The 20607-nt window shown below is 25.9% G+C and overlaps 1 protein-coding gene across 6 annotated transcripts in view; it reads right to left on the reverse strand.

Moving 5' to 3' along the window:
- The window catches only part of LOC135931989 (uncharacterized), an 89832-nt gene that overhangs the window by 50181 nt on the left and 19044 nt on the right, over positions 1 to 20607 (reverse strand). For all 6 annotated transcript variants that reach the window (XR_010573242.1, XM_065469314.1, XM_065469315.1 and 3 more), the window contains exons 6-7: positions 7465 to 7549; positions 3132 to 3309 (exon numbers count right to left, since the gene is read on the reverse strand). Coding sequence is in view for 5 of the 6 variants with exons in the window: in XM_065469314.1 (XP_065325386.1) it covers positions 3132 to 3309; positions 7465 to 7549 (263 nt within the window). In the remaining variant the exon portion in view is untranslated. The remainder of the gene's footprint in view (positions 1 to 3131; positions 3310 to 7464; positions 7550 to 20607) is intronic.

Below are 20607 nucleotides of genomic sequence, written 5' to 3' on the forward strand. Positions count from 1 at the left end.
GGAATCATGTGGGATTCGCAATCCCAACGTGGGGATTCAAGATCTTGAATTCCCACGTTTTATTCGGGATCTTTTTTTTAAATATTTTTTTTAAAAATATTTAAAAAATATTCCGAATCCCCATGAAAAAATAAATAAATAATATAATTACCTTTTCTTCTCTTTTTATGCGGCTGGCACCATATAATTAAAAGGCCAAAATAAGGGATTTAAAAAGAGAATTTAAAAAAAAGTAAATAGTATAAAATTAAGGCATATAATAAATGAAAAGGGATGAGGTTAAGACATTTTTTGTTTTAAAAAATATTAAAATATATTACTTTTTCTTCTCTTTTTTTGCGGCTAGCACCATATAATTAAAAGGCCAAAATAAGGGAATTAAAAAGAGAATTAAAAAAAAAGTAAATTGTATAAAATTAAGGCATATAATGAATGAAAAGGGATGAGATTAAGACTTTTTTGTTTTAAAAAATATTAAAAAATATATTTAAAAAAAATCCGAATCATTGCAACAATTATTCAATGCAATATGACATTTCGTTGAACATCTAAGCAGGGACCCGAACCGTTATTTATAACGGTTCAGTTTGGTTACGGTTCAGTATGTAAAAAAATATAATGATTACGTTTTGGTTACGGTTCTTGAGAAGAAATTTATAAAGGTTCGGTTCAGCTAATTATAAATTCATTACGGTTAGAAATTTTTTTTTTATTGAAGCAACACCATATTTTTATTATAAGCTTCTATGAATTATATATAAAAAATATATATAAGATTCTATATAACTAATTTTTAAATATATTATTTGAACTTATAAGATATATTTTCAAGTATAAATGGATTCCTTTTTGTTCGTTGTGACGATAACACAAATTTTAGCCCCGAAAAAGCCCTTTCTACAGAAACTTGTGTTGCGGGAACCGCCAGTACTATAAGAACACGTTTATATATTTGGATATTCAAATTATTTCCATTTCTAAAATATAAAAACTGAAACGGTTTAACCGTTTTTTATAAAGGTTCTTTTTACTCCTTCAAAAAATAATTATATCGGTTCGGTTATGGTTTAGATATTTATAACAAAAATTTTTTTTTAAAAAAATATTTAAGGGGATTCAGAATCTTTTTTTAAAAAAACAATTAAATTATATTTTTTGCCCTGGCTGGCACCAGAAAATTTTATTTTTTAGAGATATTTAATATGTATTACTTTTATGCTTTAAATCATTAAATACTCGAAAAAATGGTTTTAATATAAATTAAAGAATTTATTGGAGAAAAGGAAAGCGGGGAAGGGGGGGGGAGGGTATATATAAAAATAAACAATATTTAAAAAATATTTAAAAAAATATTCGATCTATAAACATCTGTTATTAGCATAGCAATGTAAATATTAATATTAATAATATTGTAAAAATGTATATTATTTTATATATGTAAATTAGAAATAATAAGCATATATAAAAATAGACGAAAAGAAAATAATAATACATATTTCAATAAATGTAAAAAATAAATATTATTTTTAAAATTAATAATTTAGACAAATTAGAGGAAGAGAAAGCGAAAAGCGGGCCTAATTTTTTATTAACAGCCCTCCCGCTCACGGTGGCATTAAAAACATTCACGCTTACCACTAAAAAATTTTTGACCCGACGCGCCAGCTCACGAAAGGCAATATTTTAATTCACGCCTGAAAATTTACGGTGTTTTTATATTTTCAAAACTTTAATGCTATAATTTTTTACACTTTATTGAATTTATTCTATTTATTTCTTTAATACCATAATCCAAAAAATAAATACATAATATAAATCCAAATTTTTACTTAGAAAAAGAAGAATGTCTATTTTTTTATTTCAATTGTGTACGCCTTTCCTCTAATAGGTGATTGGCTACAGAAAATAACCTTTCACTAGAAGCCAAATTTGCCAGGGCTGACAAAATTTTACTCTATAATTTTCTCAAAAAAAGAAATAAATTTTCCTGCTTCCAAAACTTCAAAATATTGCCATTATTATTTGTTTTATTTTTTAAAATTTTATTTTGATAATATTGATATTGGTATAATTTTTAAAAAAAATGATAAAACACTAAAATATTAAAACAACTGTAGAAAAATATGTATAAATATATAAAATTAATAAATAAAAATATATATTAATAGTATCGAAGGCTCTAAAAAGTGCTTAATTTAATAATGAAAATATACCTAAAACACAAGTATAATTGTGTTTAAAAATTTCCAATTGAAGTTTTTGTTTAAGAAATAAGGAATCGCGATTTTCGTTTGTTAAGCTAAAAAATTTTCGTTATAAAGTTTTTTAAAAAAATATATGTAGACTGTGAAATATTGCCCTTAGTTGAAATGACTTTTTGCATTGAATAATTGTTGCAATAATTCGGATTTTTTATAAATATATTTTTTAAAACAAAAAAGTCTTAATCTCATCCCTTTTCATTCATTATATATGCCTTAATTTTATACTATTTACATTTTTTTAAATTCTCTTTTTAAATCCCTTATTTTGGCCTTTTAATTATATGGTGCCTGCCAGCTGAAAAAAAAGAGAAGAAAAAGTAATATATTTTAATATTTTTTAAAACAAAAATGTCTTAACCTCATCCCTTTTCATTTATATATGCCTTAATTTTATACTATTTACTTTTTTTAAATTTTCTTTTTAAATCCCTTATTTTGGCCTTTCAATTATATGATGCCAGCCGAAAAAAAAGAGAAGAAAAAGTAATATATTTTAATATTTTTTAAAACAAAAATGTCTTAACCTCATCCCTTTTCATTTATTATATGCCTTAATTTTATACTATTTACTTTTTTTTTAAATTCTCTTTTTAAATCCCTTATTTTGGCCTTTTAATTATATGGTGCCAGCCGCATAAAAAGAGAAGAAAAAGTAATTATCATATTTATTTATTTTTCATGGGGATTCGGAATATTTTTTAAAATTTTTAAAAAAAATATTTAAAAAAAAATCCCGAATAAAACGTGGGGATTCCGAATCCCACATGATTCCATATCCCAATACGACATATATTATAATTTTTTTTTAAAAAAAATCAGGAATGATGACAAAGATTTTTGTATATTTATTGGACCCAAAGTTTTTACCATTTGACCTATTTTTGCAAACATTATATTTTCGATTAATTGTGGCGTCCCAGTTATCTTCCCATTCAAATGCATATTCAAAGCTGATCCTGGAGAATAATATACGTTATTAGACATGGACAAATAGCACACATCCCTATCTTGATTTTTTGATTTGTACTCGTCCTCCTTGCCATTTCTTTTTCAATTATTATTATAAAAATTCAATTTTTAAAAAACATTTAGAAAATTAGGAAATTTTCTGAATAATATTCTTTGATGTTTGAGTCAGAGTAAAAGTTTATAGTGCCCTTTGATCAAAATTTTTAAAAAACAAGGGAATGGCATGCTCTTTCCAAGAATTTTATAAAATAATGATATATACTATAAACCATATTATTTAAGGAAAGTATTTAATTATTTATAAAAAAATCTTACATAACCATCCAAATTTATATAGCTAAGTTTTTTTTAAAACTTTCAGAAGTTAAAATTTTAATGAAATCCTATATTCAATTTTTTAAATTTTCAAGAATTATATTTTGGACATGTTTTTATTTTTGCATTAAATTTCTATATTTTTTTCTATAAAGTTTCAAAAGTTTTTAATCATATTTTTTGATATTTTGGATTTTAGCCTATATGAAAAAGATTTTGAAATTTTTATCACAATTTTATATTAAAATCAGAGTTGATATTTTTAAATTAGAAAAAGGTAATGGAATCCTAATCAATATGTACAGAAATGATATTTTAAACGTTAGAATAAAATCTTTAAAATTTTATTAAGATTAACAGAGTTTATGAATATTCTTTTAGTGTTGTTAAACGGCTCGATTTCAGCCGATTTTTAAAAACGGCTAACTCAATATTTTAGCCAGAAAACTATTGTCTAAACCTCGAGATTTCGTTAATAGATGTTCAAACCTGTGTTCCGCCTATGAGCAAAATCTAAAGGCTTGCATAATATTTTTCCTAATAAAATATTGATTTAGCCGTTTTTAAAAATCGGCTTAAAATGAGCCGTTATTTTTAATTAAGTACATATGGTAAATCTATTCTAAACAATTTCTTTGCTTTAACCCGTCTTCCCCTCTCTTTCTTTCCAATTGATATTGTTTTTGCCTCAAGGGAGATGATATATAGTTTAAATCTTACCGTAAGACATATAATATGACTACATTAATATTTCAAAATTACTGGGCATAAGTAAATCTCATATAATCATAGAAATAAAAATGTAATTTTATATTAATTACAAATTTTCTTGCACTGATTGCAAATATTGCCCAAACTAAGAAATATAATCTTGGTAATAATGTTTTTATTTAATCATAAAAATCCCCTTCCTTCCCTGAAAGAAATTGTAAGTTTTAATACATTGATATGTTAACAAGGCTAAATCAATTTTTGGATAAGGTAAAAATGATCGTAAATTAATATATATTTTCTAAAACTTATGCCATTTTTCGAAATATATGTATTTTTTATGCATAGCAAATAATATAGTAAACAATTATTATTTTACCCAATTGTTCATCTATTTTTTATATGCAAAATAAGAACAATAACAATAATTTTTGATATTAAATTAAATTTTGATAGAAATTTTTCTTGCAAGGCTAGTAATGTTATAGATCTATTATTTTTCCAACAATAGAAATAACTTTAGATTACAATAAAATTTATTCCCATTAATACCTTAAAACTATTGGACACCACAATCTCTATAAAAACTCCTACGACTATTGTTACAACGCTGATACTATTACTCCTAATTAGTGATACTGTATGTTGTGCAACTTATTTTGTCTATGTAACTTCCAACTGGGCATAGGAGGAATATCCGGTCTGCAAATATATAGTTATTATAACCAAATTTACTAGGACCACCAAAATAACCACATATACTTAACCATACTTCTGCGACTTATACTGCACATACTACTTCAATAATATCACTACAGCTTATAAAAGCAGGGCTAGGCCAACTTCTATAAAACTAAGACAATTAGAACTTCACAGACTTACAAAACTAGATCCACTCTTACCACTTATCCTTACCACTTCTGACCACCATAAAACTTTAAAAACTAAGATAACTATATAGGCATAGCTTACAGAACAATTAGAACTAATCCAACCAATTATCCTCTAATCACTACTGACAACCAGTATTTTATGAATCACTGCAGAACTGTGACCCCGAGAACTATGCAAACTTACGAGGCAACCAGAACTATACAAACTACTTTAACCCCTTATCCTCTTACCACAACTAATAATGACGATAATACAACTTACTACAAAGCCGAGAAAACTAGAAGTACACTAACTCACAGTATCATTAGAACTACGCAAATTACGAAAACTCCTTATCCTCTAACCAAATTTGTCGATGAAGATTATACAAACTACAGAAGTGAGAGGAATAGATATACACCAACTCACAGGACCACTAGAAGAGAGATTAAATTCAAATAAAAAAGAATGATTCCATGGAATAAGAAGGATTCAAAAATTTAAAGGTTGAATGTGATTGTTTTAAGTTGAAGGGATAAATATTTCAACACTTTTGGTATCCCTATAAAGAGAAATTAAACCTATCTGAAAGATCATATATTTCTCACATACAACTTTCAATTTCAAGTATTTCATTTTCTCTTTAACAAACAATGAATAGGGGAGACCGTGGATATTTTTATTTCGGGGTCGGTAATTTCTTCTCAAATAATTTTAAAACTAATAAACTTTGATATTTGTTATTTAAACCATATATGTATTTTAATAAGAAACTTCAATGGTTCTAAAAATGCCTTGTATATGCACGAGAAAAGTTTTAAGTGCAAATTTAACTTTTAACATGTCGAAAGTAACTTTTTAATCTTTTACAGTTTTACAATAAATTTTTTTTATAAAAGTTACACAGACTAAATTCAATTCTAAATGATAAAGTTCTTAATTTTATCAAAGTATAAAATTATTGACAATATTTGTAGAATTTAATATAAATTAAATCATAATTAAAAGTAAAGACCTGAGGCAGGTTTTGGCGGGTTGCGTATTCGCCAATTTTAAGCAGGGATTAGGGACATGAATGAAAATATGAAGCTGGTTGACTTATTTTATTGTAAATTATATAGCAGTTTTAAGTGACAATGAGATATAATATAGGTGAACCTGGTAATTTAACATATTTGAAAATTTATTTACATTTATTTACTTAGAACGGCATTTATATATTAAAAAAATTCTAAAAATTAAAAAGTGCTATAACCTTAATGCGAAAGGGCCATATTTATTTTAAATTTTCATTTTTTTTAAATTTAATATTAATAAAAAATAAATAAATAATTTTTTTTGTAAATATTAATTTCTTCATCTATTTTTTATAGCACTTCAATCTTTTATGGACACTCCGGTCTCCCCTACATATATTCTTTTAGATATAAACCAGGAAATTCTGAAATGTACAAAATTATGTCGCACTTAGTTATTTTATCCTAGATTTCATTTATTTTTCCCTATCAGAAATTTCTATTTCTGGTTTATCCATCATCAAATAAAGGGGAAAATTCTGATTCACATCATTAAATTATGGATAAAATTTATTTCTCCCGTCATTTTTGACAGGAGCTATGATTTAGAAATTTACCTTTTTTGTCTAATTTGTTCATTATCAAATAAAGAGGAAATTTCTGATTTTCCATCATCAAGTGAGGGAGAAAATTCTGATCCCCGTCATTCTTGACAAGCTATCAGCTAGTTATAATATAATGTTATAATAATATTTTTCTATTCCTTTCGGTTTTAGACCTTGTTCATTTGTTTAACTTTTCTAAATTAGGCGCGCATGTTCCTAGTTATAGATAGGGATCGCAAGGAACACGATCTCAGAAATAATTAAGTGGATGCCATAAAATTTGTTTGCAAACCGGTTCCAGTTGCTGGTCTACTCTTACTCACGCAGGTTATTAAAGAGGAAGCTTTTTTAGTAGGTTATATTACTAGGTTACTGCCCTTCATTGATAGATAATTATAAATTAAGGGTAGATTTTTTTAGCATTAGGATCAAATTGCTTCAAAGAATTTAATTATTCGTTCTTTCACCTCTTTTTTTTTTAGTTAGTTTAAATAAAAATGGAACGTTCTCAATATTTTATGGAAAAATATAACTTACATGAAAGCACTAGATTTAAAAATTAATTTTGATTTTCAATAGATAATATAATTTACACCTATTTAATAAATTTTAAACTGAACTCTTATACATTTCATAGTGAATTTATAAACATCTTATACTTAGTTGTAATAGTCAAAAATGTCTATAATATTCTGTTATAAAGCAATTTACCGGTCATAATTTAATGATGGTATGGGTATTGATTGACTTAACATACTATGGAATCCACAATTAGTTATATTCATACTTTTCACGTCTTTTCAAAAATATAAATTTTTCATTATTATTGAAGAAAAATTGAATAAATAAACATTGTTTAGTTAAAACCAGTGACTCGGAACAAAGATATTTTTGCATTCCTGTTCCGTGTTCTTGTTCAAACCAATAATATGTTCGGTTCTTTTTCCGTTCCATGTTTCTCAACATTCCACAACACTTTCCTAAAAATACTTTATTTCTACTTTATCATATATTATATCAATCTTTACCCTATGTAGGGGAGACAGGGAACTTATCCCAGAGCAGGCAATTTCTTCCGAAATAATTTTGAAAATCAAAATTTAAACCATAAATGCATATTAATAAGATTCTTCAATGGTAGCCTATAAAAAAAAGAATCGAATAGAATAATTTATTATTCATACTCATACAAATAATAAAATCATTATTCGATTCGAAAATTTTTTTAAAGCTTATTTTTTAAAAATAATAAACAGATGTAGATGTTTCAAAATGATACTTTTAAGGATTTTCTAAACTAATTGTCATTAGCATATCAAAATTTTCAGAAAATAAACGAAATAAAACCAAATGATTTCATATAACGTTATCCAAAGAAATTGGCCAAAAACACTCGATTTTTAGAATTAGAATTGTTTATAAAAATATTAAAATTATTTCTTCAATCTAATATTCAAATTTTCTAAAAATGTTCAAAGATCTCATTTTTTAAACATCAAAATATAATACAGAAAAAATATAATTATGGATCCGAATTTGACATAACCAGTTTTTAAAGTATAAAGTCTTTCTAATGGTTTCTTCCTTCAAAAACATTCTATTCTTGTGATATTTGTCCCTATTGAGAATTTATCTCACATGTAGCCGAAGATCCCTGAATGGACAACATATCAGTTACCATTTTCGACAACACGGGAAAAGGTTACTAAATGGAAAAGGGATTAATCAAAGAATAAGAACTCGTCAATAAAATTTAACTATTCATCTGCCAAGAGTAAGAGAATATGGGAAGCAGATATTCCAGAATAATGTTTTGACTTGTTCATAACACCAAAACCAAAAATGATTGAAGAGATTATTTATCATACTAATGAAAAAAATTAAAACTATAAGTAAAAACTATTATGAAAGTTCTACTAAAGAAGCTGATGTAACCAAATTCAAGCATTATTTGGAATTCTTATTTAGCTGGTATTTTTAAATCTAAATATCAAAAAAAATAATTATATTTATTAGTTTACTTTGCTGGGGCATTTCCTTTCCACAATACTTCTTATCAGAAAATATAACTTATGATTTGAATAATGAATATATATAAAAAATAGGAAATTGTTACATATTAGTAACGATTTAATCAGTCGCGTAACCAATGGGGGGGGGGATTCCCCCCCCCTCAACCCGACCCCCCAATCAAAATTTTATAAATATTTGAATATCAATTTTTTAACATAAAACTTATTTTTTATAAATAAATTTTATTATTCCAAATTTCAATTCAATCCACAATGCAATGAATTATATTTAAAATAATGAAAGGATATTATAGCTATTCAAAAATATTAATAATTTTAGTCAAAGAGATTGAAATCAAACGGTAATTTATTTTATTATTATATTTGTCGTATTCACGTTTTATTCGGGATCTTTTTTTTAAATATCCGAATCCATGAAAAAAAAATAAAATAATATAATTCTTTTTCTTCTCTTTTTTGCGGCTGGCACCATATATATAAAAGGCCAAAATAAGGGATTTAAAATGAGAATTTAAAAAAAAGTAAATAGTATAAAATTAAGGCATATAATAAAATGAAAAGGGATGAGGTTAAGACATTTTTGTTTTAAAAAATATTAAAATATATTATTTTTTCTTCTCTTTTTTTGCGGTTGGCACCATATAATGAAAAGGTCAAAATAAGGGATATAAAAAAAAAATTTAAAAAAAAGTAAATAATATAAAATTAAGGCATATAATGAATGAAAAGGGATGAGGTTAAGACTTTTTTGTTTTAAAAAATATATAAAAAATCCGATTACTGTTCAGTAGGTAAAAAATTATAATGGTTACGTTTTGGTTACGGTTCTTGAGAAGAAATTTATAACGGTTCAGCTAATTATAAAGGTTTATAAAGGTTCATTACTGTTAGAAATTTTTTTTTATTGAAGCAACAACATCTTCTAATTTATTTTTATTACAAGCATCTATGAATTATATATAAAAAATATATATAAGATTCAAAATAACTCATTTTTAAATATATTATTTGAACTTATAAGTAATATATTTTCAAGTATAAATGGATTCATTTTTGTTCGTTGTGACGATAACACAATTAACCCCGAAAAAGCCCTTTCTACAGAAACTTGTGTTGTGGGAACCGCCAGTACTATAAGAGCACGTTTATATAATTGGATATAAATTATTTCCCTTTCTAAAATAGTGATCGTTTTTTATAAAGGTTCTTCACTCCTTCAAAAAAAATATATCGGTTCGGTTACGGTTATGATATTTATAACAAAAATAAATTTTTTAAAAAAAAATATTTAAGGGGATTCGGAATCTTTTTTTTAAAAAACAATTAAATTATATTTTTTTGCCGCCTGGCTGGCACCAGAAAATTTTATTTTTTAGAGATATTTAATATGTATTACTTTTATGCTTTAAATCATTAAATAATAAATACTCGAAAAAATGGTTTTAATATAAATTAAATGTAAAAATATAAATGTGGCAATGAAAATATTCACCCCCATTTACGCTTACCACTAAAAAATTACGAAAGGCAATATTTTAATTAACGCCCGAAAATTTCCGGTGTTTTTAAATTTTTCAAAACTTTAATGCTATAATTTTTTACACTTTTTAGAATTTATTTCTTTAATTTCATAATCCATTATAATAAAAAATTAATACATATTATAAATCCAAATTTTTACTTAGAAAAAGAAGAATGTCTATTTTTTTTATTTCAATTGTGTACGCCTTTCCTCTAATAAGCGATTGGCTACAGAAAATAACCTTTCACTTAGAAGCCGAATTTGCCAGGGTTGACAAAATTTTATTCTCTAATTTTCTCAAAAAAGGAAATAAATTTTCCTTCTTCCAAAACTTCAAAATATTGTCATTGTTATTTGTTTTATGGGATGAATCTTTTAAATTCACACAGCTTTCATCGGTAGATGTTGATGCTTCATCAAAATCATCTAAAAATATGTTTCATTTAGAATATATGGTTTTTTATGAATGTAGGATAAATTAGGAAAGTTATAAATGACAGTTGGCATTGACTTATGCATATCATATAATTTTATATCGTTTCTTTTTAAGATTGTTTTGTAAATATCTTCCTTTTCTTCGTCTCTTAAAAACTTAAGTCTTTTGAAATTAGGATCTAGAATTAAGCCTACCTTAAGTGCTTGTGAATAAATTTTAAAGTTTAAGTAAAAAATCTCGTGACAAAACACCTAAACATAAAAAGAAAATAGAACTCAGAGCGTGACACCGGATGTTATTTATAAAATGCGGGAATATTTTTGTTTTCAAATATTATTTTTTTTAAAAAGAACTAAATTAAATTAGAAAATATGTATTTTAATTATAAAATTGCAAATTTATATTTATAAAAAAAATTAAAATTTCCGTGATTCACGGAAAATTCATGTTCACGCCCGGGAAAAATTTTGGGAAGGCCCGTCACGCCCAGTCACGCCTGATAATTTAAAATTTAATCACACTCACGCTGTATTTCAAGGCAGCGCCTACCTCTAATCATCATTATTTAATTGTTTAGATAAAAAAAATTTTCATTGATAAAATAGTTTAATTATTAAGAAGGATCTTTCATGGTATTAAGAAGTCTTGACAGTATATGAGGTAGTAAAAATTTATCATCTCTTATATTATGCCATGTGCAATTATTAAATAAGCATTTATATTATTTTGGTTAATATTTTTAGGCACATTTTGAAATTAGTAAAATAATTTTATGACAAGAAATCCACTTAATTTGCTAAACATCGACCAAAATTTATTAAAATATAATAAGACCCCCATTTATTATTTTATTTAATATGTATACGGAATCACGAGGTCGAGTCCTATATCATAAACCAGAAATCACTTCGTTATGGATGGGTATAATAAAACAAAAAAAGAATTAAATAAATTTTTTCCCATTCAAATTTTTAGATAATCTTAAAAATGTGCGTGGTAAAACTTAGGATTTATAATATGTATTTTTGTTATTATGGATTATGGAATTAAAGAAATAAATTCAAAAAAGTGTATAAAATTATAGCATTAAAGTTTTGAAAAATTTAAAAACACCGTGAATTTTCGGTCGTTAATCAAAATATTGCTTTTCTTGAGCGGGCGGGTCGGGTCCAAAATTTTTTATTGGTAAGCGTGGTGAATATTTTCATTGCCAGATTTATATTTTTACATTTAATTTATATTAAAACAATTTTTTCTAGTATTTAATGATTTAAAGCATAAAAGTAATACATATTAAATTAAATATCTCTAAAAATAAAAATTTCTGGTTCCAGCCAAGCGGCAAAAAAATATAATTTAATTGTTTTTTAAAAAAAAGATTCCGAATCCCCTTAAATATTTTTTTTAAAAATTTATTTTTGTTATAAATATCTGAACCGTAACCGAACCGATATAATTATTTTTGGAAGGAATAAAATAACCTTTATAAAAAACAGTTAAACCTTTTCAGTTTTTATATTTTAGAAATGGAAATAATTTGAATATCCATTTATATAAACGTGCTTTTATAGTACTGGCGGTTTCCGCAACACAAGTTTCTGTAGAAAGTGCTTTTTCGGGGCTAATTGTGTTAACGACACAACGAACAAAAATGAATCCATTTATACTTGAAAATATATTACTTATGAGTTCAATTAATATATTTAAAAATGAGTTATTTTGAATCTTATATATTTTTTTTTATATAATTCATAGATGCTTGTGATAAAAATAAATTAGAAGATGTTGTTGCTTCAATAAAAAAAAATATTCTAACCGTAATGAACCTTTATAAACCTTTATAATTAGCTGAACCGTTATAAATTTCTTCTCAAGAACCGTAACCAAAACGTAACCATTATAATTTTTTACATACTGAACCGTAACCAAACTGAACCCTTATAAATAATGGTTCGGGTCCCTGCTTAAATGTTCAACGAAATGCCATATTGCATTGAATAATTGTTGCAATAATTCGGATTTTTTATAAATATATTTTTTAATATTTTTTAAACAAAAAAGTCTTAACCTCATCACTTTTCATTCATTATATGCCTTAATTTTATACTATTTACTTTTTTTTTAAATTTTCTTTTTAAATCCCTTATTTTGGCCTATTAATTATATGGTGCCAGCCGCAAAAAAAGAGAAGAGAAAGTAATTATATTATTTATTTTTTTCATGGGGATTCAGAATTTTTTTAAAATATTTTAAAAAAAATATTTAAATTGGGATTCCGAATCCCACATGATTACATATCCCAATACGACATATATAATTATTTTATTAAATTCAAAATTATTACTGAGTTAGAATTAATAAGTATTTTTAATAATATTTTAATTATTAATAAATATATAAAATTTTTTAATATTTTTCATTTTTACTTCCATTATGTGGAACAGAAGAAATAGAAATACAAAAGTTAAATAAGGCTGAATATCAAAAAAAGTAATGTGTCGTCAGAAGAAGCGATATCATTATTGAATTCAATTTATCAATCAGAGTTTATCATTGCTGCTAGTTGCATCAATAAATTATTTTCCTATAGCTCACTACTTTGTAGAAATTTACAAAAACTAAATTTAGATTTGGTTCAGGTTATTGATTTGGCGGAAAATATATATGAACAGGTAGATACAATAAGAATGAATGTAGATGAATATTTTCATAATATTTATGTAGACGTTGAATCGAAGGATAAACTTTATGATATACCACTAATTAAACCTCCTATGGCACCTAGGCAATTATTGAGATGTAAAATAAATATTAACTCATCTGAAGAATATTATAAAATATCAATTATCATCCCATTCTTAGATACCTCTTTATCGCAAATAAAAGTACGGTTTTTAAGATAAAAAAACAAGTCTTTAGCAATCAAGTTTTATTACCCAAAGACCCTTCTTCGTTTTCTAATGCCACTTTGGTAAAATTAAATATTTAGCAAAATTTTATTCCTGATATTGATACTGAAATAAATTTAATCAGTGAATTCGAATTGTGGTATAAATATTTACTACGTTTAGCTATTTTACTAAGCATGCTATTGATGGCTCAATCGGTGTAAAGAAACCTTAGCTCAATATCCTAATATTTTGAAGTTGTTTTATATTCTTGCATGTTTGCCTATTACAACATGTACGAATGAAAAGACTTTTTCCAGCTTGGGAAGGTTGAAAACATATTTACGAAGTACTACTTCCGAATCTCAGCTAAATGGGTTAGCTCTGTTAAATATCCACAGAGATTGTTTCCAACGACAAACGAAATTCTTGATGAATTGGCAACATTCCCACGAAAATTAAAAATCACATTATAATTATTGTATTTAATAAAAAAAATTGTATAATATTGTATTTGATAAGAAGTTTAAAAATAATTTGTTTTTTAAATTATTTTCTAGTCAATATTTTATACCCAACTACTATAAGTATTTTCAATAAAAAAAATATATTCTACTTATATTGTATGAGAATTTAAGCTGAGGCTATTTTTTAAAGCAAATTTTATAAAAAATACGACATTCAACTTTATTTCAACTTTACATTTAAAAAAACTTTATTAAATATAATATACCTAACTTAAAATAATAAAAAATGGGCTTGTAATAAGCACGAATTAGTAAATAATAGTTAAAAATAGAAATATAATTATTATTAAATTATTCATAATTAGAGCCGACCGAATGCCAGGTAAGGGGGGTTTAGGCCCCCCAAAAAGTCCCCCCCCCCTCCATAAAAAAATCCTGGATACGCCACTGGATTTTATTTTGTTATATATTTATTGTAGATAATGAAGGTTTAAGGCTATATTGTGATATATTAAATTAAACCTTTACTTTATATTAATTTTTATAGAAAACGTTATTTTATTTGATATATATTTACATAATCAGTCGCGTACGCAGGAATTTGGTCTGGGGGGGGGGATAATAAAATTTTTTAAGAAATATTTTTGTTTTTTTACAAATATCAAGCTTAAATTTATTAGAACTAATAACTATTTCTAATACACAATTTTAAATTAATGTGAGTTATAAAAAAATTATATGTATAAACCGTCATATTAATACACAAAAGTTACTTAGGAATAATTGTATTTTGTATGTTATATATTTATATGTAAAATCCAATATTCGTTGGGATTGAGCTAATTTTTCTATCTCATCCTTGCTTGTCGTCAAATGCCCATGAATATTCAAAAGATCCTAACCTTTCAATCTACTTTCAGAAGTTGTACTTCTTGGTATGTTTTTCAGAGACCGGGCCGAACCGTGTTTTAATTTTTTAAATATAACCGGGTCAAGCCCGAAATTTTTTTAAAAAATACCCGGGCCGGGTTGTATATTTTAAAACAGCCTATATTTGAAATCGTTATTATTAGCTATAAAAATTAAAAAGAAATATAATTTATTTTAAAAAAATTCGGGCCGGGCTGAAAATTTTTTTTTTAAAAAAAGCCGGGCGGACCTGAATTTTTTTTTAAAAAAAGTCGGGCGGACCTGAATTTTTTTTTAAAAAAAGTCGGGCGGACCTGAATTTTTTTTAAAAAAATTCAAACCGGGCAAAAAAATTTAAAAAAAATCCGGGCCGTGCCCTACAAATTAGGCTCTGTTATTCTTCTTAAAAAAGAGAATGTTCTCTCATTAATTTACTAATGGGAAGAGTTGCTAATATATATAAATCCTTTTAATACATTGGGAATATAATTTAAATGTGTTTGAAATGCAAAGCATCCATAGCATTTTTTGGGATTATAGCAACCATAGTTAATTTTATAAACATAGTAATTCAGCTAATAAGGCATCCTTAGATACTTTAACATCTTCATGATAAAAATCTAACAAACATTTTTTTTTCAAAAGGTCGGTAAGGTTTATGTGGAAGCAGGCGCGTAACCAATGGGGGGGAAAGGGGGAAATTCCCCCCCCCCCTCGTAAATTTGACTCTTTTCATAAATATCATTTTAAGCTAATAAAAATTTTACCCCCCCCCCCCCTTCCCCCCCACCAATCAAAATTTTACAAATATTTGAATATCAATTTTCCAACATATTATTCAAAAACATTAATAAAATGGAAAAATATTTAGTCAAAGATATTGAAATCAGATGATAATTTATAAATAAGGTTGAGCATGAAAAAAAGTAATGTGTCGTCAGCAGCGATATCATTATTGAATTCAATTGGTCAATCAGAGTTTATCATTGCTGCTAGTTGCATCAATAAATTATTTATAGCTCACTACTTTGTAGAAATTTACAAAAACCAAATTTAAATTTGGTTCAGGTTATTGATTTGGCGGAAAATATACATGAACAGGTAGATACAATAAGAATGAATGTAGTTGAATCGAAGGCTAAATTTTATGATATAACACTAATTAAACCTCGTCTAGCACCTAGGCCATTATTGAGATGAAAATAAATATTAGCTCAACTGAAGAATATTATAAAATATCCATTTTCATCCCATTCTTAGATACTTTTTTATCGCAAATAAAAGTACGGTTTTTAGATAAAAAACTAGTCTTTAGCAATCTTCAAGTTTTATTACCCAAAGATCCTTCTTCATTTTCTAATGCCACTATTGGTAAAATTAAATATTTAGAAAAATTTTATTCCTATGAGATAGATACTGAAATAAATTTAATCAGTGAGTTCGAATTGTGGTATAAATATTTATACGTTTAGCTATTTTACCTGAGCATGCTATTGATGCGCCCAATCGGTGTAAAGAAACCTTGGCTCAATTTCCTAATATTTTGAAGTTGTTTTATATTTTTGCTTGTTTGCCTATTACAACATGTACGAATGAAAGGACTTTTTCCAACTTGAGAAGGTTGAAACATATTTACGAAGTACTGAATCTTATCTAAATGGGTTAGCTCTGTTAAATATACACAGAGATTTGGTTCCAACGACAAACGAAATAATTAAAAATCTTGTATTTGATAAGAAGTTAAAAAAACTTGTTAATTTAATTATTTTCTAGTCAATATTTTGAACACACTACTATTATTATTTTCAATAAAAAAATTATATTCTACTTATATTATATAAGAATTTAAGCTGAGGCTAGTTTTTAAAGCAAATTTTATAAAAAAAATGACATTACTTTATTTCAACTTTACATTTAAAAAAACCTTTACATTTAAAAAAACTTTATTAAATATAATATACCTAACTTGAAATAATAAAAAATAGGCTTGTAATATCCTATCCATAAGCACGAATTAGTAAATAATAGTTAAAAATAGAAATATAATTATTATTAAATTATGAATAATTTAATAGAATAGCTAAATAAAACCCGGCCGAAGGCCGGGGGATGGTCGAAGGCCAGGTAAAAGGGGTTTGGGGGCGAAGCCCCCAAAAAATTATCCCCCCCCCTATAAGAAAATCCTGGATACGCCACTGTGTGGAAGTAATATCTGCAGATTGGTAAATGCTGCATAATTAATTAAAAACCATTGGGCTATAAATGTATCAAAGAGAGGGGACATTTGTTTTATAATACTCTTCTACTGATTCGATATTAATGTTTTAACGATGAGTTTGCCTTGCTGCAAGTGGAAGGAGACAAATATTAAACACGTATAGCTCTGATTTTGACCCAACAATAACATATAAAATATGAAATTCTTCATCTACATTAGCCCTAATTTCCTTGAGTTCTAATAAAATGCTCTCCGCTATTCTCATCTTCTTAATCAAGTCATTGTCATGTTTTTGAAAAGTAAAACATTCTAATGAGAAAAAAAAATTTGGAATAAGCATTGAATCCAATAATTTTCTTGCTTCTGAGGAAATATTTCTTTCAGGCCATTGTGATATTTCAGTAATAGCAAATAATCGGCTCTTCTAACTCCTTAAAAGCTGTTACTGCTTGATGGTGAAGACTCTATCTCGTTGGACAAGCTTGCAATTTCTTTCTCCCTGTTGGACAAGGAGTTTCAGAAATAATTATTACTTGACTAGAAATTTGAAAATGGTAGATAAATATTACGCCACTAAAGATTTGAAAGTAATAAGTAAATATTATGCCAGAAAACTTGAAATCGAAATTAATTGATAAAATAACTTAGTATATGAATGTGATAAATAAATATAATTAAATATTTAATATGAGATAGGAATAAATATTAACAAATATAATTAATTTAAACAAAAATATTTTTGAAAAATATATCCGGCATCTTCATTTTTTGGCTTTGGGGGAGGGGAGGGGGATTTGTCTCCCTGCCTCTCCCCCACCACCCCCGCTGCGTACGCGCCTGTACATAATTGATTTCCTTTGGATATAAAAAGAGATCTTATATTATAAATTTTATCAGTTAATTTTTTATAATAAAAATTTGTTTTAATAAAAGAATTTATTCACATTTTAAAATATTATTATCATACTACCGACAAAAAGACATACTACTAGCAATTCCATTCTCAAGACAAGATTTCCCCGCTTGTCTTTAGAAATAAAATAAAGTAAAACGAAATGACACTAGGAAAATTTAATTACTTCTTTTTTATATTTACTTACGATTTAAGAATATTAACGAAAAAATAAAATATCTACGAAAAATTACGAATATTTAAAAATAAATAATTTCGAATAATTTCATATAATACGAATAATTTCAAATATACGAATAATACGAATAATTTTGAATAATACAAATAATTCGAATCGAATAATTAGAAGTTTACTATTCGACGAAAAATTTTCCTCATTATTCATATCGAATTTTGAATAACAAATAATTCGTTTTAGGCCAATTCAATGGTTATAAAATTTTTTCCCAGAAATTAGCTCATGTTAAATTTTAAATGAAAATTAAATTTTAGCTCGTCAAAAGTAACATTTTAATTTTTTATGTTTTAACTAATAAATTCTTTTATAAAGTTGCCCACCCAATTTTATCATGTATAAAAATATTGACAATTTTTATGGTAATTTAATATCTTTAAATTAAATTTTAATTAAATGTGAACACCTGGGGCAACTTTTGGAAGGTGCGTATTAGCCATTTATAAGTAGGGATTTAAATTTAATAATTTTTAAACTAAATTTATAAGAATACTAGAAACTATGAGTTTGTCTAGGGTCACGAATGATAATATTAGGATAGTTGACTTATTTCTTGTAAATTATATGGCAGTTTTAAGTGACAACAATTTAAGGTGATATATATAATATGAATGAGCCTGGAACATTTAACATATTTATTAACCACGATTTCTTTATAAAAAAATTTTTAAATCTAAAAAAGAAAAAAGCGCTATATCACGCATTACCAAGATGTTTTTCATTTTTTTTTAATTTTCATTTTTTAAAATTTCATATTAATAAAAAATCAGGGATGTGAACCCGGACCGGTACTTTGGGTCCTCGTATTTTGTCTGTACCCGAATCAGGACCCTTTTGAAAAGTGGAGGGTTCTAGGTTTTAGGTGTCATAAAAAAATTTTAAAAATAAAAATATTTTTTTAAAAAATAATATAAAATTTTCAAATTTTATTCACTTTTTTTTCGTGGAATCATTTATTTTATCTTCGCGTTTTTCTTTCAATTTTTTTCCTGAACTTCCATTATTTAGAGATTGATATCATAAATTCTTTTCTAGTGTACTCTACAATTGGCTATAAATGATTGCCTAAAAAATAATTACTTTAAAACTATCATTGATAAAGTAAGGGATGTTGCAAAAGATTTAAGAACTCCCACATTTGTAAGAATATTAAAATCAATGAAAAGGTCAATAGCAATATTAGATTGCACAACACGTTGGTCCTCAATTTATATGATGTAATAAGGATTATTAAGTTAGAAAGATTTTTGTTGTGATTTTATTATAGGAGCATGTGAAGTCATTTTGTCGGAAGATGATTGGTGCAAATAAAGGACCTTACTAGTGTATTAACAATATTAAGATTACAATCAGAACAATTATGTTTATCTGATTTTTATGGCATATGGGATGCCGATTAGATTTAGTAAGATTTAGTAGTCCCTTTTCATATGGTATATTAGAGAACATGAAAATTCGAGAGCAACAATATTTGCAAAATAGTGTTATATATTTAGACCCTCGATATCAAGTTTTATTTATTGAGCAAAAACAAATGGCTAAAGACCATCTTAAGGATTTATGACATACGCAAAATTCCATTGTTTACATAATATTGGAGGCTCCGACAATACCTACTAGTTGTAGTAATAATAATGATAACAACATTGATGTTCTTGAAATTTTACTTTTAGATAGAGAAAAAAAAATCAAATTATCACCAGATAGAAAGGAGGATCAAAAATGCCTATTACATCTTTAATAGAAAAGTTTTCAGCAGTTAAGAAAATAAATAAGGATACAACTATTTTAAAATTCTGGGAAGAAAATTCTTCAATATTTCCAGAATTATATATTTTGTCTAGAATAGTAATGACTGTAATCGCGGCACAGTACAATAATTTATGTATTATAAAGATAATTATCTATTTTAGGTAAGCGTAGAACGTGGATTTTCATATTTGAAATATATATTGTCTGATTTACGTGGAAATCTCAAGGATGATTTTTTAGAAGATATTATGATTGTGCGATTGAATGAAACATTTAAATTTTAAATCATTTCATTTTAAAATTTCTTATTTGTAAATTATGAATGTGTATATATTGAAGTATAATAATAAATGAATGGAAAGAAAGTCTTATTTTGAATAATTTGTTTTATGTTCCCTGTACCGGACCCGTTTTTAAATTTTATTACTGTACCAGAGCGCGGACCTGGACCTTTTTTTTGTCGAAGGGTTCACATCCCTGA

This window comes from Gordionus sp. m RMFG-2023, chromosome 1 (genome assembly GCF_954871325.1).
Source record: "Gordionus sp. m RMFG-2023 chromosome 1, tfGorSpeb1-WG-v2, whole genome shotgun sequence".
Taxonomy (NCBI): Eukaryota; Metazoa; Nematomorpha; class Gordioida; order Chordodea; family Parachordodidae; genus Gordionus; species Gordionus sp. m RMFG-2023.